Source organism: Xenopus tropicalis, chromosome 2 (assembly GCF_000004195.4).
Source record: "Xenopus tropicalis strain Nigerian chromosome 2, UCB_Xtro_10.0, whole genome shotgun sequence".
Lineage (NCBI taxonomy): Eukaryota > Metazoa > Chordata > Amphibia > Anura > Pipidae > Xenopus > Xenopus tropicalis.
In genome coordinates this window covers 45,260,438-45,281,904 of record NC_030678.2, presented here as the reverse complement: position 1 = coordinate 45,281,904, position 21,467 = coordinate 45,260,438, and the positions used below count along the sequence as shown (strand labels likewise).

General features: G+C 39.0%; 2 protein-coding genes across 2 annotated transcripts; one reads left to right on the top strand and one right to left on the bottom strand.

Annotated features, from left to right (window-relative positions):
• Positions 1 to 188: 188 nt before the first annotated feature.
• atp5pb (ATP synthase peripheral stalk-membrane subunit b) lies at positions 189 to 8,846 on the bottom strand. Its single transcript, NM_203787.1, has 7 exons — positions 8,786 to 8,846; positions 7,192 to 7,228; positions 6,847 to 6,992; positions 5,801 to 5,964; positions 5,452 to 5,577; positions 1,392 to 1,571; positions 189 to 346 (listed from the first exon to the last, which is right to left on the bottom strand). Exons 1-7 carry the CDS (start codon positions 8,811 to 8,813, stop codon positions 275 to 277), a joined length of 753 nt encoding a protein of 250 aa, NP_989118.1. The 5' UTR covers positions 8,814 to 8,846; the 3' UTR covers positions 189 to 274.
• Positions 8,847 to 9,325: 479 nt separating this feature from the next.
• On the top strand, positions 9,326 to 21,158 carry wdr77 (WD repeat domain 77). Its single transcript, NM_001126537.1, is given in 10 exon segments — positions 9,326 to 9,465; positions 13,131 to 13,316; positions 14,715 to 14,856; positions 14,941 to 14,990; positions 15,518 to 15,588; positions 16,981 to 17,035; positions 18,283 to 18,354; positions 18,451 to 18,559; positions 19,918 to 19,986; positions 20,718 to 21,158. Coding segments are annotated over 10 exon segments (1,002 nt in total). The 5' UTR covers positions 9,326 to 9,380; the 3' UTR covers positions 20,881 to 21,158.
• The last annotated feature ends 309 nt before the right edge of the window (positions 21,159 to 21,467 follow it).

The window sequence follows — 21,467 nt, the reverse complement described above, 5'->3', positions numbered from 1 at the left end:
CCGAGGTGGGGAGGCCTCCAGGCAGCAGCCCCAGTGGGCCCCTGACACCCCAGTCCGACACTGCTGACAAAACAGTCACCACCAAACTGGGCAATATTATTCATGGTACTGGAGAATGGACAAATAACTTTGAGCACCATACAAATGCACATTTACTCTGCATTTAAACAAAAAAACACAAGTCATTATAGAGTGTAGAAATATTAACATTTATACACAGAAAGTTTCTCAGACAGATGGAGCCTGCAGATACAATTCTTCAGCAGGATAGAAATTAAACACTTGCTTGTGCAGTCTTGGATAGAACTTTCAGGTCTGTGATACATTTGGCAATGCTCTCCTTTTGCTGAAAGAGGAACAAAAAGACAAACATCCTTTTCAAAAAATTAAGACAAAGTACAATAAACTTTATAAACAGTTTGGATCTTTTTTTAATAACACAGATAATTACTGGCATAATGCATCAGTGACCAAAGATATAACAGATATAAGTGTCAACTTCCTAGAAAGTCTTATTTCAACAAGCTGCATATAAAGCTCTTTACATGCAGTCTATTACTAATGTGTCTAAATTGTAGATTTTCAAGTGTCTTATGTTACACTAAAAAATAAACCTGTCTTCAAAATAGATTAAAAAAATCTGTACTGTTATAAAAAAAAATGCAATCTCTATCCTGCAATCCCTCCCCCCCATCACTCTGCTAGCTCAACGCTGCTCCATGTTCTATATGACAGGAAAGCTGCTTTTATGCCACCCAGAACATGGAGCAGTGCTGATGCTTTTAAAGTAGCATGAAAGTGCAGGGTTTGAAAGAGAACACCAAAGCTTGTGTCATGCCGACAGCTTTGAGGACTCAATCCAAACAATTTACTTGGACCATACAGCAAAATAAAATAAACATTTTGCTGCAGGCACAATGACAATGAATTCCATTGTGGCTAAACTATGAGACAAAATGAGCCAATTCGAAGTAGAAGGAAAGGCGTTTTGGCATTTTATTGCCAATAGATTAGTCACTATAGTGCCAGCTAGAACATTATTTTTCTGCAGACTGCTTTACAATATTTGATTAAACAGTCATAGAAACTCCCTCTCAACTCTAAGTTCAGATTACACAGCAGAGATGGGGGGGGGGGGGAGAGAGTTGAGATGGGAGGGGGAGAGAGGAGCAAACTGAGCAGACTCGTGCCATTCCCTTATGGATTTTTGACACAGAAGATCACATATACAGAATAAAAGGAAAGAAATGTAGCGTTTCCTTTTATCGAGGACTAAGAGAAGCAGTTTTGCAAGGACTTATGGCTGTATTTATATAGACCTTTCCTTCTTTTTTAAGGGGAATTGTTGTCGCCCCCTCCTAACAAGTGAGGCCATTTAGCTTTTTTCTTACCTGTTGGGGGGTAATACTCTGTATTACATTTTTTTCTACCCAGTTGATCATATGATCCTGCTCCTTGCGACGCTGGAGATGTTGCAGAGCTACCTGATAATCCAAACGCTTTTTAACCTCGTTATAAACATTCAGAATTCTCTCTCTGTAGTTAATTTCCAGAAGCATCGTCACATTGTTCTGTGGTTAAATACGGACATCATCACTCATGTGAGAGAACAAACTATTATCAACAATGCAAAGTAAGTCCTAGTACAACAGCCTCCTGTTATTTATATATGAAATCTATATTTTTCCTTTACTCAATGGCTGACAAAAAATACACCAGGGAAAAGTGCTTCTCATTAGCTAATAGGGGGAAGGGGGAAGAGACCTTGGGGAATCATTCACCAGCTCAGGAGGAAAATTGATAACTATATAACATTATTATAAAGCACCAACATATTCCACATATTGAGTGTATTTTTATTTATAATATGCCCCTGCCTGGTGTCATTGCTGGTCTTTTGGTCTTTTAATCAATAAAATACATTTCGCTGGGTATACTGTAATCATTTTTTTTATACATTTAAGAGGTAACTTTACTGCAAATTACAAATAGCAAACAACTAACAATTCATTCCATCAGCTAATAGTAGAAGTCATAACCAACAGCAACAATACAAATTAGCTAGTGGCTCCTACAATGTACAGTTGGCCCCTAAGCATTAAAATCTAATTACTGCACAGACATATCAAGTGGAAATATTCACACATCTTGTATCAACAACATAAGCATTGCTTATTGATCTACTTTACTTAGTCATTCCAAATTATGCCTAAAAAACATGATTATTTCAATAACAAATACTGCATATGTATAATGCAGTCCAAAATAGTTTAATTAGAATGCTCCACACATTGGCACTTTAACTCCATGCTATTGTGTAAATCCATGTGTTCCAAGTGCTGTATGCAGTGTGAAATCAACAGTAAACCTCCGGTGTCAATATAAAAATGTTATAAAGTTGCACTGCTTTTAACTCAATTTTTTTTATTGAACATGTCCCAAGGAAATTAATGTCAGGTGGAGTAAAACAAGATTATATGGAGCAAATCAAAAAAATTACAGACCTTGAGTTTTACACCAACCTTTACTCAAGAATATTCTGCTCATCCCCACTGGCTTTAATGAATTATACCAGCTCTGAGGTAGTGTTTCATAATTGTGTATATATTTGTAAGATAAATTAAAATACACACTTTCATAAATATTGCCACCTAAGGGAAACTGCCTACAGAAGAAGCTTGATGGGCATGCAGGAACAAACTTCACTGACTACCTTATTTTTTTTCATAAATTTATTAATTGGTGAATTCCACTGCCCCCAAAGAACTTAAATCTATAACCCTAAGACTAACTACACTGAACCCAGAAAACTTTGAGACCATTTTTTTCTTTATTTATTGTTGGTGTCTGTAACCAGAGGTCAAACATAATCTATTAACAAAATGAAGACCAAACAGCCAACACATGGTCTAAAAATAGTTCCATATGATTATTTTGGCACTCGTATGGCCAGCTTTAGAGGTACAAGAGTAGAAAAATAGACTCACACTTCTCAGACATGCACCTAATACTTCCTGGCAGTAAGGTGTTTATTGGCTAATTTTTAAGTACATGTGCCAATACTGTTAAGGAACAGTTCAGTGTAAAAATAAAACTGGGTAAAACAGATAGACGGTGCAAAATAAAAAATATTTCTAATATAGTTAAGCAAAAATTTAATCTATAAAGGCTGGAGTGGGCAGATGTCTAACATAATAGCCAGAACACTATTTCCTGCTTTCAGCACTCTTATCTTTAGTTAGGTAGCCACGTGGGACATAACTGTTCAGTTAGTTTGTGAGCATGCAGGTCTGATTCAAAAGCAAATTAACGGACGAGTTATGTCCCATATGGCTCCCCTCAAGTCACTGACTACTAACAGCTTAGGAGAGCTGTAAAGCAGGAAGTAGTATTCTGGCTATTATGTTAACCACCCGTTCACTCCAGCCTTTATAGATTACATTTTTGCCTAAATAGATTGATAAGATTTTTATTTTGCGCAGTCTATTTGACCCAGTTTCTTTTTTACACTGAACAGTTAATTTAAAGTGGACCTGTCACCCTAAGAAATAATTACAAATTGTTTTCTATTGTGTTTGTCAAGCAAAATAAACTTCAATTACACTATATAAATATTTTGAAACTTATTTCCTTCAGCACTGGAATTCACCATTGCAGAAAACAGGCAGGCTCCATTTTGTGGCACTGTTTTTAAGGGAAGCTGTGCATCCTGCAAAATCTTGTTTCTGTGCCAGTATGGGGGGACCTGATACCCATATCCATGCACTGGTTACAAAATTAGATGGTAAGGAGGGAGGGGGAATAATAGGGAGTGCAGTGACATCTAAGAAGTTCTGAATTGAAAGTGAAAGTAACTGTCTGCCCCACCCCTATGCCTAAGGCATAGAGGCATGGCAGGCAACATACGATGGACTTTTAAATGCTTATATAATGGGGTATGGATGTGTTAATAAAAAAATGACTTTGGGTTACATTTGAATTGGAAAAGGGTTTTTATTATACAGCTTTTTATGTCTGGGTGACAGGTCCGCTTTAAAATGTTTTTCACAATGTAAGCAATGTGTAGATTTTTTCCACCAACCCCCTGCCTGTGTCTGTGCACAGAAAATAGAAAAGTAAGTGCAGGCTCAAAGAACCAATGAGAAAGTCTCTTCCAATTGAAGTTAATTTGCATATATTTGATATGACTAGCTAAATCATGCCAGCCAATTGCCCCAAAGATATGCAAATTAAGCAGCATACACAGTAGCACTTCATGCCCGCACACTGATGCGCTTGTTAAAGGAACAGTAACACCATAAAATGAAAGTGTATAAAAGTAATTAAAATATCATGTACTGTTGCACTGGTAAAAGTTGTGTATTTGCTTCAGAAGGCTACTATAGTTTATATAAATACTATGCTGTGTAGCCATGGGGGCAGCCATTCAATGGAGAAAAGGCACAGGCACTTAGCAGATAACAGATAGAACACTATTATATTCTACAGAGCTTATCCGTTATCTGCTATGTAACCTGTGCCTTTTCTCCTTTTTTCAAGCTTGAATGGCTGCCCCCATGGCTACACAGCAGCTTATTATATAAACTATAGTAGTGTTACTATAGAAAACACATCGGTTTTACCAGTGCAGGGCAACAGTACATTATATTTTAAAGCTCTTTCAATTTTTGGTGTTACTGTTCCTTTAACTAGTAATTATTTTGAGATAATTATTTAACAAAATTAAAACTAATTAAGAAAATGTTTTTTGAGATTATTATGCTAATATTTCTGTTCGGGACTAATACTATTCTTTTTCGATTGTGGCTTTTTAACTGCTGCCAGGCTGACAAGATAATGAAATGCAGGCAACCAGATAAGCGTTAAAATCCCAAGCCTGAGCACTGCACAACAAAAACAAAAATTATTCAAAACTATGAAAAATAAAAAACAAAAATGTATAAGAATACCATTGTCTTCATAACAATGAATTAAGGATGAACTAAACACTGTCTAAATTGTATTTATTGTGGCCTAGATGTGAAGAGATGTAAATATAATTATGTTTACTGTACTTTGTTCAGAAATTATAGAAAAAATTGTCATGTTGCCAATTAAAGGTACTTTTGTATAAAGGATGTAATGTTTCAAAACTTGCTACAACCCTTCTTGGTGTTCATCTGGGTAGTTTTTAAGCACTATCTATATATAGATTGTAAGCTCTACGGGCAAGGACCTCCATCCTCTTGTGTCTTTGACTTAACTTATTGCAACTGTATCTTGTATTTATAGTTATACTTTGTATTTATCTATTATTATCTTAATAACCCCCTGTAATGTATTAATGTATTCTACTGTACAGAGCTGCATACATAAGTAGCGTTTTATAAATAAAGATATACATACATACATACATACTATTAATACAGTGGTATAAAGCTGGAGAGGCACAAAAACATAGAAGAACCATACCCTTTTTGCATCAAACAGGTGGTGCCTTCCTTCAACCCTCCACTGTTCCTTGTTTTCTTCTTCAATAGCCCGCTCCAGATTCTTAAGTGCAGAGTCTTTCACTGCCTGAGCCTTAGCAACTTTCTCCTAGAAAATAAAAAAAAAACATTCCAGTTGGTGCTACGCGCTTCTAAATATTTATCAATCCTGTCATATGGACAGTCTGCTCAATTCTGCTATGCACAATTGAATCTCTTTTTTGCATTCAAATGGCAGAAATTTGAAACACACATTGGCAGACTATATATTTTATTAAGTAGTGTATCTTTTGTATTAGCCAGCAGAAATAACAAAAGAAAAACTCCCTTACTTCATTGAGCTTGTCAGCAAAGGCTGCCACGCTGGGCCCAAATTTCTTGATTCCATAAACGATGACAATACCAATAGAGGCAGCAGCAAAAGTCTCATGATTAATGACATATATTTCCTTTGACAAAAGGTAAACAAGGAGACCAGTGCCCAGCATGTAAGGGCCTTTAAGAGAAAAAAAACACATTTAGGCACTATAATAAAAATCATTACAGCTTTAACCATTTTGCTAATAAGGCAGGTCACAAAATACATTGATATAATGTTATAAAATTATATAATATAAAAAGATACTTTTTTTTACTGTATCTAAATAGTGTGAATCATTAATACTAAAACAATCAATGCTGTGATAAAAAAAAAGGACCAAGGAAAGATTAAACACTTATTACACTGATAAAGTGTAGAAAGCAGTTATATTAGAATTTCTTAGGCCTGTTCTATTCTGGACACATTCAAATACCATCTGACCATGTGTGTACTTATTAGGCCACGTTCAAAAGCATTTTGACATAATAGCTTTGAGCATGTTTATAGGGTCATCAAATTTACCACACCATATCTACTGGCCAAATAATTTAGCTGGGCACCAACACATGCTGTGATGATCATACAGTCCATAGTTAGTTTACACATCTAAGAATTCTAAATTCTAATTCTATTAAATTCTAAGAATAAATGTCCCTTTCATAACATACATGTATCTGAGCATGCTCCTGTAGCTCCTTTGTCAGGAGCTTTAGGGTCTCCCACAGGTGATGAAGCGCCAAAAGACTCTCATTGGAAACATAGCAATTGTGCAATTGCTTGCAGATTAAAAAATTCATATGTGTTCCTCTCACTGATTTTAGTGATTCCCAAAGGCAATATATTTTTGGGCATTTGCCTACCCCCACAAGTGACATATGCTTGGAAAAAGCCTGCATTATTAGTGTTGTATCTTTCATATCAGGTGGTTCTAGGCATTGAGATAGTTTGTAGAGAACCTGCCACATTAAATAGTAACTTCAATTAGTATGTAACAAGCAAAAAAAAAAAAATCCTTACCTGTGACTCCTGTCTTGGGGTAAAGGAATTGGAAGAACTCTTCAGGGATCAGACCAAAACGGACCTTTCCTCCTTTCTCTGGAAGTGGGGGCACTGGAGCCATGGCAGGCTGCCCCTTGTGAAATGACCTGCATTGGTTCAGAAGTCTGGTGCCAGAAGAAGAAAAATATGTTACGACTATCTGCAGTAGCCTCCTACTGTGTAAACTCCTAATCATCTATATATCTATCTACATATATTACATAATGTGGAGGAAAAACACCTAGAGACATTTTATAGTGATTGTATCATGTCCCTTATAGAATGTGGTACAACAGAACAAGTAAGGTATGAATCTAGACTTACCCAACGCTGAGAGGGGCAGTTTTCCTCAGGGCAGAGGCTAAAGAAATAAAACAAAAACTCATTAGCTAAATGTTACACAACAATTATATATGTGTATATGGTTACTTAATATTGTAAAGAAAGACAAATTTAGTGTTTCCTTTTGTCCATAATGCTGTTTTATTGAAAGGGGAATCTTGAATTTAAAGTGAAAGTATAGTAAAGTAGCAGTGGTATGCAAATGAAATATAGATTTATAGATTGTTTTTATATAGTTTGATTTGGCCATACTGCATGGTTAATCAGAAGCTGCACAATACATGATTGCATGGGGCTAAAATAAGTAACGGTTTGCCAATAAGCATGGAAAACCTACATGTCCAGTTGTCATGAGCTGGCCAAACTATATGTAATTTATCCATAACACACTCATTTGCCCTTCCTTACTGAGATAAGTGTGGAGATTCTACATTTGGCAAGCCCCACTGCTTTCCTCTGAGCCTCTTTTCTCCAATAGAAAAGTATGAAACTTAATTGAAACTAATTACAAGTGGCAAGAGATCCATTATTAGACAAAAACTGTGCAAGGCGGAGGTTACCTTTTACAAACTCAGTAGCATTTACATTGGAAAAATAAAATCTCTAGAGGGAAAATGCATGTAAACTGCAAATGCTGTACTGATGATTTAACTAGATAACATAAAAGTAATTCATCTCTTAATAAAAAAATGTACCATAATTATATTCCACATATCATAATACCTATTATCCCAAAAGATTAACAAATATGAGTAACTTCACCAATGCTAAAATCTTCCTGTTGGCTAAACTTTTTAAAGTTAATTTAAAAATCTATGAATCTCCATTAATTTCTCAGTACCAGGGGCCTTTCATCCTCCATCTGACCCAAGAGTGTTAATGTTCATGCCATGCCTCAGAAAGCTCAATGACACAGAATATGACATTGAACTCTATGAAGCCTAACTGCTGAGGTTCCATGCCTTAAAATCATAAGATATAGAGGAGCATTTTTATATGGGAATGTAACTATATATTTACTCTGATAATATCATTAACTTACAGGGCTGCCCTGGGCTGCCCAGCTGGCTCACCACCAGAGGGTCAAGTGTCAGGGTCTCTTTTGCTTAAGTTCCTTCAAAAAGTGATAGAACTGAGCAAAGAACCATCCCGCACCAGTAACATAGAGAAGCACTAAATACGTTTACATTAGTTTGTTTGGAGGTGTTTAGGATTTAAAAACTTTGTACAATCAGTAACAAAGGTCCTATTTCAAAATATAAGAATAGAGAGTTAATGCCAAAGAAATTTCATAAGCTTATAAATGCACATTTATTTGGTTTACTGTAAGGGGCTAAATAATTCCCTATATATCTTGAATACAACGCACGTTTATATAGCCTCGATGAATAATGAAACACATGCTAGGGAAAGGTCGGATTTCTAACCATTGAATGCACATGATTTCCAACAAGAATAGCACACATGAAGGTTTCGTCTGAATATTCCTTAATAGATTAAGTTGCTGCTGCAAGGTATTAGCTGCTGAAAAGGCTAGTTCCAGTGTATTTCATGCGGCCATTTCCCGGCCACTCACCTGAGGTCAGAGCGGCTCTGGATAGCATGGTGCAGCGGGGAAAATGCCTCTTTGAGACCGGAATTTGCTGTGTGGCCTGTCTCCGCCGGTCACCCTGTGCCCTCGGTGTCCCTGACAGTGCTTAGGAAACAAGATGGCGTAGAGCACGCCTTTTCCTGGCCGGGGTGACGTCACTGAACTACCGCCGCCATTTTACCTGATGGCAAAATAGGAACGCTAACAGTCTTAATATTCAGCCTGCACGTTTTTGCGGACTATTTAACAGATACGACAATTTAATTATATTTGGATGTTCATTTATTTTCGTTGCTTGTTTCCTTTTAGTTCATCTTTCTATAGGCATGCACCCCATACTAAATTACGCATTTAATACAACGCATAAATATGAATTATGCTTATTTAAATAAGAAATAAAATGCAATCTACGCTCATTTATGGTAGTTTTCATTGTGGTTTGGTCTCTTTCCTCCCTATGGAGTTCAAGGGCAGGGGTGAGATTAGCGTTGCGGCGGAGGGGCGGAGCCAGTGTGCGCAATGACAGCCGGGTAGTGTGGAATAGGCCGGGAGATTGCGTTCCAGTGCACGTGTAGTAGAAATGAGTAAGGGAAGTCCGTGGGGCAGCCCGGTCACGGCACCGGCATGCATGGAGGTTCAGATCGGAGCGGTGAGGTACCGGAGAGGTGAGAGTAAACACAGCACCATGCACTTGTGGAGGGGAAGCGAGTAACGTAACAAACTGACCACCCTTTGGGGGGTTATGGCAGTTTTAGTTTAGGTGCAGCAGGAGGAGCGCAGCATTTCACATGGACGTTCTAGTGTGAGGCGAGTGTTGAAAAAACGCTATTGTATTCAGTGTTGGACTGAGATGCCAGGCGCCCACCACAAAACCTTGGACCATACATCCACCTTCTAAACTATTAATCCTCCTGTCCTCACTCAACCTCTTCATTATCCAAGTCTCTTTTCTCTATCCTTCCTTCTCTTTTTCCCATATAGAAATAGGGAATGACCATGCAATTGGCTAAATAGTCAGAAATAAGAGGGCCCACCTGGAGTGTTCCTGGTATCCTGGTGGGCCAGTCCCACACTGATTGTATCAAAAGCCAGGCATGGCCCTAACTGCTTACTGCCATTTATTTCCTATATATAGGGGTGCTTCAACCCAAGTGCGTCAGGTATTGAAAGTAAATGCCATTCTAAGCAATTTTTCAATGTATACATTACCCTTAAATTAACTTTTAGTATGATACATATGGTGGTGTGCTGAGTTAATTTGCAAATTATATTCATTTTCTTTTGAATGTAGTGGTTTATCTAACGTTTTGTTCTGCGACTTATTAGTTTTAACTTCAACTGCTATATGGTTGCTAGAGTCCAGTTTACCCTAGCAACCAGGCAGTGGTTTGAATGAGAAACTGGATGATGCATAGGCAAGGGCCTGAATAGAAAGATAAGTAATACAATCTAACAGTAACAATAAGATTGTAGCCTCACTGAGTAGTAGTTTTTTTTTTTTTTTTTGCTGCCATAGACAGTAACCCCCATTTGAAAGTATGAAATGGGCAGAGGGATAAAAAAAAAAATAAGACCAATGGGAGAGCTATTATTTATATTCTGCCATAGTCTCCTGACAAATATTTCCTGAGAAATGATGTGTAGTTATAATTACATATTGTGAGGAGACAGTATGGAGAGGGCACTGCTTGTGAGAGCTTACAATCTAAAGTTGCAAGAAATAGGACATTGTATAAAATACTTAGTTACATTAATGTGAAATAGCACTTCAGTGATATTTCTAAAGCAATATGTTTATCTTTTGCTGCGCTGCTGGTTTCAACAGTTGAAACAATATAGAAGTAGCCTGCTCGCCTGCAGGTAAAATGCTAGTTCCCTTCCATGCCTTGGCTGCTTCTTTACATGTCTATTAGTCAGCTGTCCTCTGCTCAGGCCAAGACTAGAAATCTGTGGATTATGACATATGTCAGAGGGACTGCTAGAGCAGTGCTGTCCAACTTCTGCGGTGCCGAGGGCCGGAATTTCTCTAGCATACATGGTGGAGGGCCACTAATGGAAACCAGTTTTGACCACTCCCCGTTTTGAAACCACACCCACTTCAAACCACACCTATTTTATCACAATGGTGGTAGCAAAGCAAAATCCCAAATGCTTGGTCCTTACTGTGGGGATATCAACCATCATTCATATGTGAAAGAATTATGTTATGTCATATTAAGATATACCCTTAAATCCATATGCCTCCTCCTCTCCTGTGGATAGCACAGCAACCCCCAGTACACCTAAGTACACCTTAGGGACCATTTAATGGCTATTTCCAACTGCTAACTCCCACAACAAACCTCTGACAGGTTGCTGCCTGTGTGTGCCATACTCTACCTGCCCTTAGCTGCCTGTGTGTGCCATGCTCTGCCTGCCCTTAGCTGCCTGTGTGTGCCATGCTCTGCCTGCCCTACCCTTCCTGTGTGTGCCATACCCTCCCTGCCCTACCCTTCCTGTGTGTGCCATACCCTCCCTGCCCTATGCTGCCTGTGTGTGCCATACTCTACCTGCCCTATGCTGCCTGTGTGTGCCATACTTTACCTGCCCTATGCTGGCTGTGTGTGCCATACTCTGCCTGCCCTTAGCTGCCTGTGTGTGCCATGCTCTGCCTACCCTATGCTCCCTGTGTGTGCCACACAGGCAGCATATTCCAGGCAGTACCTACATGGGTACCTACAGTACCTATGTCTGAGGTGTGAACAGGGGAACAATGGGGGTGATTACAGCCTGAGTCTGAGGTGTGAACACTGCAGGGGTTGAACAATGCAGGTATTAAAAGGTGTGAACAACACAGGGGATTACATTTTTAAACAATACAGGAGGATTACAGCCTGAATCTGAGGTGAGAACCATGCAGGGGGGCAGTTAATCTTAGTACTGATACCATTTAAAGCTTACACAAAGGTAAGCCATCAAAGCAGCCAGACAGGTGGGGGGCCACACAGAGGGGGGTCGCGGGCCGCCAGTTGGACAGCACTGTGCTAGAGGATGCCTTACAGTCACTATTTATTGGGCTGCTGTGCACTTAAATGTCAGGGCCTATTTTGAATCCCAGTCCAGGCTGCAGAGAAAAGAAGGGCAAATTCTGCTTTTAATACCCAGATTGTGTATACCTAAGGCTGTTGCTACACCAATAGATTCTGCTCCTACATTCCTAACAGCTTTCTGATGTACCGGTGTCTGGAGCCACTGCGTTGGCCTGGATGCAAGAACTCTGAACGGATTTCGGTGCCAAAATGCATACTCAAGCATTTCCTTGATGAAATCCTACATGTTCCGCCAACTGTGCTGACACAGAAATCAGAAAGCTGTTAAGAGCATAGTGCTTTTATCCATAGGCCAAGAATCTGTCTGGTATGGCATTGGTCTAATGGCCCGTTAACCTATGATCAGATCATGTTATATCAGCAGCATTTGCACACCAGTAAAGGGACCAACAGCGTCCTCAGCTGATAGTATTTTTATGATTTCCTATTGAATATCAAGCCAATCCCCTGTGAGATGTTTTGGTTCAACAAACTACTATATTGTACAAAGTCTCCTGCTTTTGTCTCCTATGTTTGGTCACTGTAGCCTATGTTGTGTTCTTTAGCCGCTGCTAGATGCAACCAGATATCAACACTTGGCATAAAATGCATTTAATGTTGTTTGCATATTAAAGTTCTAAACAGCCATTGTTTGTACACAGAAATATAGATCATACCAAGAGTTTATGGAGACCTGACAGAAGAGCGAGGTATTAGTACACAGAGGTGGTCTGTGTCTGTCAGGATATTCCAAACTACTCTAAGGATATCTGGGCAGTTTTTGCCCATATACTAGACAGGGTCTTGGAAAGGCCCTGTGCACGCACCAATAAGTTGACAACGCAACATACCTTATAGGCAAACAAAAGCATAATAGAATTTACACTGATGTACACTACAGTTTGCACGGTCTGTGACTCTGACACTCTTATGGGTTTCCTTGGTGTTCCATCAATCTCAAACCAACAATTGAAATCTTTCCTGCATGCCTTAGAGATGTTGAGAGAACCATGTAACACAAGCCTACGCAGAAAAGAGCTAGATCAGAAGGGGGACTAAAGATTAAGGTGCTTAACTTTTAAAATACTCCTGGGCATATAAACTTTTATAAATTCCCTTTATTGAGAAGCAGTTGTTCATAAAATACAGGGACTATTAAAAAAAAAAAAAAAATTATGTTTATGTATCATTTGGTATTTTTTCTGTTTGGTGGTGGTTTTGACAATGATTGCTTAGTCCCCTTTTGCTTATGTTTTTAATAGATGGAGCTCTGCTTCTGGCAGCCTCTAGCCTCAGTAGCCGCACATGGGGTGGTTCCATATGGGTATTTAAAGACCCCGACTCGGCTCCTAATGAGAGTCTGTGCACAGCTGGAGTCCAGACTGAAGCTGGTGTGACAGATGTTGCTTGGGTGTCAGAAAAAGGAATCCTTGTGGCATCAGATTCAGGTACGTACATTTTAAAGTTGGATTGCAGGTTGCAGTAACCTTTCTACCACAACTACAACAAATGTCAACATCTGGCCTTGTGCTTTCTGGGGTGGGCCTTATTAATGAGCTGATAGCCTCCTTGCTTGACATGCTTCCAAATATTGGCAGACTGTTGGTTTGCTCTATACAAGAACCTATGAGCTACTGACTCAGTTCAACATAGGCCAGTGTAAAGCAGTCCTGGTTAGACTTATCATTGTATATTTGAGGATGTAAAATATTTGCTCATATTTGCATCCTAGTGCCTGAATTGAGTAGGTTTGCCTTATTTTAATGTATTGGTGGTAGGTTATTTATTACTGCGTATAATAGGTTTCACCCCTTTTTTGTTTTTCATAATTAAACAAGAACTTGTAGTTATACAGTTAGTGGGTCCATGAGGCCATGGCTGAGCTGCCAGAAACTGCAAACATTAGGGTAGTCATTCATAAACAGTGGGTGCTTGCTGAAAAGTACCCTGGGTCGGTGCTGTTTTTTGCTGATCATAGCACTGGTCCAGGGTATTAGGCAAATTATTATAATCACTAGGGGGTTCCAAATGTTTGGCAGCCCTCATGATTTAACCTTTCCTTCTGTTCTAATGCAGTCCATAGGAGGTGCAAATAAAAAATCAATTAGGGTGGGATTTAATTGGGTAATTTGGCCTCAGAGGGGTGCATTATGTTCAAGGAAAGCCAAATTCACTGATGTTTACCAAAATGTTAAGCAGCACTTACCTGTAGTTCTTGAGCATCACTCGTGCAGACTTTAGGCTAGTGAATGCACAGTATATTAAAATTAGAAAACTTGTAGTCTAGAGAGGGATGCCTGGGAGCTACAGATAAGGTTTGCTGTGCCCTATATTAATACTCACCCCCCCACCAAGTGAAATCAGATTTTCTTGTCCATTAATGGTGACCATACACATTATGGTCCCAGGAAAGAAAGTTTTTGTACACTCAGAGCTGAATCGTCGGATTTGCAAGTAGAAACAAAATGATCCTACCGCTATCTGATGATTCAGCACTAAATGTTTGCCAGTACTTGGCCTCCTTCAGAGGCACCTGACCAAAATTTTCTGTCCTGCCTGATCGACTAGACGACCAATATCCAAGGCCTTTGCCGATATCAGTCACCTCATCTCCTGCCATATGTGTGCCAATTATCGTGCAAAACTATGTTTCGTACAATAATATTGTGTGTGTATAGCCATCTTTCGTCTCATAATACTGAAAATCGGTGTTCTAAGATCAAAAGGATTTATTTGCATTTTACCAGCTGATTATTTTTGTTTGGGGATTTTTTCACTCTTGTTGTTTAATATCTAAAACATATTTAATCCGAAAAGTACAAATTCTTATTATAAACCTTTATTAGGTGCTGTGGAACTATGGGAAATTTTGGAGAAAGAGTCCTTGCTGGTCAATAAATTCACTAAATATGAGCATGATGACATTGTAAAAAGCTTGAGTGTTTTTTCTGATGGGACACAGGCTGTAAGTGGAGGCAAAGACTTCAGGTAATTTGTCCTTTTTTTCTAGTGTTGGTTTGCTTTTATATAAAACTGCTGGCAAAATTCAATATTATTTTTGTATTATTTTAGTGTTAAAGTCTGGGACCTTACCCAAAAAACTCTTCTGAATTCATACATTGGTAAGTTCATTTAATTTAGTCACAACTCAGTTTATTTGCTGCAAGTTAAACAGTAGGCTCAGATACTCATGGGATATTTTTAAGGACATAGGGCCTGACAAGGGCACCACAATACTGTAGCATTATGCTTTAGTATTGTGGTGCCTAAGCCCTTTTACCATCTATTGTGATTCAGATACAGGGTGCAGTGAACTTCACTGCACACTGCAGAAGGGTAACCTTGTAAATTCAAGGCTCCCCTTGCTCTAGAAGTGGTGTAGGAGACCAAGTCTTGTCCTTGTGTGTGTGGACTTTAAATACTTTTAGTAAAATGGGCTCTGTGTCTTACTATATAAAAAAAGGTTTTGGAGCTCTCCATATTTTGAGCATGCCGATTCCTTTGTTTCATTGTTAATATTTTAACATGGGTTTAGTTTGCATGAATTACTTTACTGAATGATCGTCTGCAACCAGGCCTAGAGGTGGTGTTTTTTGCCTTTGTATATGCAAAGTGTTGTTGCCTTTTTTCATTACTGTAAATTCCCCAGCACATTCCAGTGAAGTAAACTGTGTAGCAGCTTGTCCTGGAAAAGAAGCAATATTTTTATCTTGTGGAGAGGTAAGCATTGCTTTTCTTAACATTTTAGCATTAATAGTTGGTACTGAGAAAATCTTGCTTAGGGCAAAGTCAAGAACAAAATTAACAGGTTTTTAAAAGTCTAAAAGATAATTTAGACCAAAATAATACATAAATAATAAACAATTATATACACAGAGGCACACAAACCACATTCACCTTGTTACCAATTATCAGAGCATTGGTATCAATGCAGCATCAAATGGCTGGTAGTGCTTAAAGGAGACTGAAAGGTAAAAACTAAGTAAGCTTTATCAGAAAGGTCTAGATACAGCCATAAGCATTTACAGAAATGCTGCTCTGAGTTCTCTGTCAAAAGATTTGTTGTGTCTGGTTTCCTCTGCCAGAGACACGCAGCTCTCTCCTCTCTCCCCCCTCCCTCAGGATCTGAGCCATTCAGCAGGAAGCTTCCTCATAGTCTAACTAACTGAGCATGTACACTTGTCTGGGTCTGAGTGCAGGAGCGAGGCAATATGGGAACTTTCTTTACACAGCTCAGCTTTTTTTTCTTCCTGTTTGGCTTCTGATCATCTAAACGGGAGAAATATGGGGAGACTTAAGGGCACTATTGAGAGAACTGAAGGTATGCCTGCAGCTTGAGATTAACTCCTTATTTGCCTTTCCTTCTCCTTTAACTAAATCCTAATTCTTATGCCTGTGTGTTTAGAAAAGACTTTTCTGGTCTCTTGTCACAAATTTGATCTAGTTGTTAATGATGATACTGTCTTCAGGATTGTACCCTGAAAAATGCCATCATTTACATTATACGTGGGATAATACATTCAAGGCTGGCAGTTTATGAGCATATAATCAGCAAAATGTTTGCAGAGTGCAAACCCATGCCAACTATTTTTGTTTAGCTAAACCTGATACAGGGCCCCTTCAGTATGTTTTACACTCTGTCTTTAAGTTGATTATATAGGAGGAAATACTTCCCCTTTAAAATTGCTAAAATGGGGCATTTTTAAAGGGGAAAGCAACCCAGATTATTTCAGGTAAGAAGAAGGCACAATATCAATTGTGAATGACAAGCAGACTTATTCCAGTATTATCATTATTAGATTTTATTAAAACATATGGGCAGAAGCTATTACAATTTTCAGCAGCTGCCTTGATAAAATTAGCCTTATGGGAACAGCAAAATTCAGCCATACAATCACTATATCCAAATGTAAAATGGCATAATCCTGAAATCTGAAACTGCACAAAGTTGTAATCAAGGTTGATATTTAAATGAATGTTAAGTCATCTTATATATCCCTGCAATACATCCTTCACCAACCAAGATCAGGGCTCTCTACAATCAGCTCAATACTGTAATGAATTGAAAGTTCTACTTTACGTTCCAAATCTCATTTTATGTTTTTTCGATAGGATGGAAAGATTTTACTATGGGATACCAGAAAGCCTAAGCCTGCTACTCGAATTGGTGAGTTGTGATCATTAATATTAACTTTATGAATTTATTAGTAAATATGTCCTAGTCGTTGTTGGGGGAGAGGGGTTCTTTTTGCCTAGAAGAAGTTTTAGAGCTCCCTTTGAAAGTTACTGACTCCAACACAAACACTATCTTTTTGAATGCAAAATCTGTGTTTGAGTCTGTTCTTCTAAAGGAGTTTTATCTCTACAAAAGCTGTAGATGGAGCTACTAGTAGCAGCTACTTTTTCATGGCTACTAAACCTCAGAAAATACCCTGCCATAGACAATACTGAGATTTACCTCTGCTAAAACACTCGTAGAGACAATTATCAGTCAATGATCAGCATTGTCTATTTTAGTAGCCACGACAAGTAGCTGTTAGGGCTGTGACAGACGGGGAGACTATTCGCCACGCGCGTCAAATCTCCTCGAAATGCTATCCCACCGGCGTGAATGTAAATCACCGGTGGGATGGCATACGCAGCGCTGCGATTTGTTGAAGTTGCGGAAGTTGCCTTGACAGGAAACTTCCGCGACTTCTGCAAATCGCCACACTGCATATGCCACCCCACCGGTGATTTACGTTCTCGCCGGTGGGATGACATTTCAGGGAGATTAGTTGCCCGCGACAAGGGAGATTTGTCGTGCGGCAACTAATCTCCCTGTCTGTCACAGCCCTTATTAGTAGCTCCATGTGTCTTCACCCTTAATCAGCAGTTTATCTGTCCATATATGGGCCCCCTTAAAAAGGCCTACCTGTCCGACAACTAGCCGAAAATTGGCCTTATGTTCAAAGTGCAGGCTTAATAATCCTGTCAGGACAGAGAGTATATTGGCTTGTTGATGTGGTCCTCATCCCAATTTCCTGAATCCCATCAATGTGATGCAGTCATTTGTCCTTGGGCCAAATGGTTGGATTAATCCCATATTGCCCACCTGAAGGTTGGAATATCATAAAGAGATCCGCTTGTTTGGCAATTTTGCCTATGAGCAGATGTACGGCCAGCTTTAGACCTAACTGCTTATCAAAATGTGACTCCTGCACGTAGAGAGAATAAAGGGGAACATTGCTGAGAGCATAAAAATGAAGAGTAACTTCTTATATTATTTCAGAACCAGTACATAATTTTTAATTGATAATATTTAAGTTTCTTCTGTGAGATGTAGCTCATATACATTTTCATGATAGTTCCCCCTTTAATTTATCCAGATTGCTTAAGATAACAAAGCATATCTTTTGTCATTATGTTTTTCAGACTTTTGTACCCCAGACACCATACCTACCTCTGTTACGTGGCATCCGGAAAAGGACGATACTTTTGCTTGCGGTACGTTATACCAGATTGCAATGCATCTCAAACACTTAGTTCTTTCAAGTAATTATATCTGTACCAATTTAAAATGGCTCATTTGTTTCCTGATAGGTGATGAAATTGGGAATGTATACTTGGTAAATCTGAAAAATTTAGACTCTGTTCAAAAATCATCTGTGCACTCCCAGAGCATCACAGGGCTGGCATACTCATATCACAGGTACCATCTTTTTTTATGTTTGTTCTATCAATGTCATGCAGTGTTGGTACTAGGAGCTTTGATGGTCCCTTGATATCTGAAATACAGAAAAAAAATGCTTACATCCAGTTATCATCAGACCTAGACTGACCGGGGCTGCTGCAAGATATCATAGACCGTCACTATTTATTGGGTTTACTTGAAATGTCAGGGCCAATTTTGAATGCTATTCCAACCTGGATATGACCATTATGGGTTTTCCTGCTTTTTGTTACTCTTTAGTAACATTCATTGATAAATCCATTGACTTTTTGTGAGCGTAGCCTAATGAAGAAGAACATACACGATTTCAGGATCTTCAAAGGGCACCTGTCACTCCCATGTTGTAACCCCAACCAGAGGTGCAGGCTAATAGAACCTGCACTCGGTTAGGGGAAGCAATATTTTTTCTTGAAAGAAAAAGATAAGAAAAAGCCCCTGCCAGCGCTAGGCTACCCATACCAAGAGGGAACTCCAATTATGTGCAGCACATAATAAGTTAGTGCCACAACTCGTTTATTATACGCATGCCTGTGATGTAGGAGAGTGAGTTGCATCCACTGCTCCTATGTCAGCCACATACCTAGCGAGTGGCGAGATTCATTCATTATGTGCAACATAGTTGCCTGCACCAAGAGCTCCTTCCCTGTGCAGGCGGCCTAGCAACAGGGGTTGTATTTTCAAGAAAAACTATTGTTTCCTCCAACAAAAGTGCAGGCTCAGGGGGGGAACAGTATAGTGATGATATGCGCACTTTAATCAGGCCCCTGAATACTGAAGAGGGCCGTATATTATTTTTACATTTTTTTTAATTCCTTAACACAATTGAGATCTTTCTATCTTCATATCATTCTACTAGCATTTTAAGTTTAAAAAGTGCTCTACTATGCTGTCATAGTTGCACAATCCTGAACATTACTAGCCCATAATGTTCCTTATTTTTAGTATGCAGGGCTGCTATCAGGGGTACAGGGGGCAATCCAGTCAGGGGCTACTTAGCAGAAGGGGCTGCTAGAGTCTTGAACTTGTGATCTTTGGAGGGCCAGAGCTTGTGGGTGGGATGGATTTTTTGTGGGGTGGATTTTTTGTAAATGAGCAGTGGTTGGGGCAGATCAGGGGCACCAGTGCCCTACTAATTTAACAGTATGGCTCAGCATGATTATTGGGGGCAGCCCTGGCCATGTGTGCATTCTTTGCCTTGGATTATTAAACCATGGTATAAGCTGAACAAAAATTAGTTAACTTCTACTGTAATGTTTAGAGCTATATCGAATATCTGAATAATTGAAATGTGCTGTGAATACTGTTCCTAAATATCTCTTGCATATCATTCTCTTTAGTTCACCCTACTTGGCATCCATAAGTGAAGATTGTACTGTGGCAGTCTATGACTCCGACTTTTCAGAAGCGTAAGACTAAGATTCTTAATTCCTTTATTATTAACAAGCATCCTAAAGAGAAGGGTTATGACATACAAGTGGGACTTATTAATAGTAGACAAATTGTATTGTTGGAGCAACTCAAAGAAGATGACAGGTGAAAGCAAATGTTTCTAATTGGTTGACATTGGTTGCTTCCTAGTGCAAATTTGCCTATTGTTATTAAATGAACTCCAGTGTGTAGGGATGGGTAAGATCAGGAAAATAAGTAAGGTTTTTATAACCTGGTATTTATAGGCTGCCGACACATGTAGCTCTTTACAGAGATTAGACATTGTTCACATCAGTCCTTGCTCCAGTGGATCTTACAGTCTACGGGCCCTTTCACACACAGAAGGGACAGGTTTTTTTGTTTTTTTTTAATCAGAAGCCACTTGCCTGTATGTCTCACAGACATGGGGAAAACATGCAAACTTATTGCAGACAGTGCCCTTCTTAACTTGGGGCCCAAGCACTGCAAAGCAGCAGTTCTGCCCACTGAGCCACTATGTTGCCACTTTGTGGTAGCAGAGAGGTAAACTAGAAGAAAGTGAGCTTCTCTAAAGAAATTGTTTCAAGGGGATGTGATTTGATGCAAATTTAAATCTGCCTAATAAAATGGAATGCTAAGCAACTTTATAATATATTGTATATTGCAAGACAGTTCTTAGAAAACTGCTGGAATTGTATCATTTATATTTCCACTTTCACTTTCTTTGTAGATTTCGTGACCTTTCTCATCGAGATTTTGTTACTGGTGTGGCCTGGTCACCCCTTGATCATTCCAAATTCACGACAGTTGGTTGGGACCATAAAGTTCTTCATCATCATCTGCCTGCAGAGGGAAGGCCAGAGAAGCCTCTTGTGACAAAAGCTGAGGATTAATATCTACAAATCATAATGTACAGCAAATGATGACTGTCAGCTAATGCTGTGCATTAGTTGGAGGCGATAAAGATAACAGTGTAAAGTGTGCAGTCCAAGTAGTTGTAGCGGCGATACCCTAAAGTCTTGAAAGGTCATAGGGAGTTTTGTTTTCTGTTCCGCAATTATTCTGAAATTGTGTTTCCAATATGCACTTATCAGAACTTAGAAAGCTAAGGCTCTGACTTTACTATGGTTACTTTTGTAATGTGACTTAAAGATTTAATTTAACTTTTTAATTGCCATGCGTGTTTTTTTCTTGGGATGGAAAAATTGGCGTTTTATTTGTACACAGCCCCTGCCCCTGATGGCTTACCCCCCCCCCCCTATGCACTACAAGAAATGTAAAGAGGTTTTGATCCCACACCTAACTAGCCTTTTTAATGATGGCAGGCCATTCCATCCCCTCAGAAATGCTCCAGGCAAATCTGTCCCACTGCACAAAACAAAATAAAGATACAACAAACATCCAAAACTACCTCCCCATCTCTGTTTTAGGTGTCATATTGTTCTCCAAATAAATTAGGCAATAGACTCAACAAGTTTAT

What these genes read in the sequence shown, in the direction of transcription:
- atp5pb (NM_203787.1), bottom strand. Translation starts at nt 8,813, where the DNA reads ATGCTATCCAGAGCCGCTCTGACCTCAG. An exon ending in CAGAGCCGCTCTGACCTCAG is followed by an intron (nt 7,229 to 8,785) that starts GTGAGTGGCCGG and finishes TTATTTCTTTAG; the next exon opens with CCTCTGCCCTGAGGAAAACT. An exon ending in TTGCTGACAAGCTCAATGAA is followed by an intron (nt 5,578 to 5,800) that starts GTAAGGGAGTTT and finishes TTTATTTTCTAG; the next exon opens with GAGAAAGTTGCTAAGGCTCA.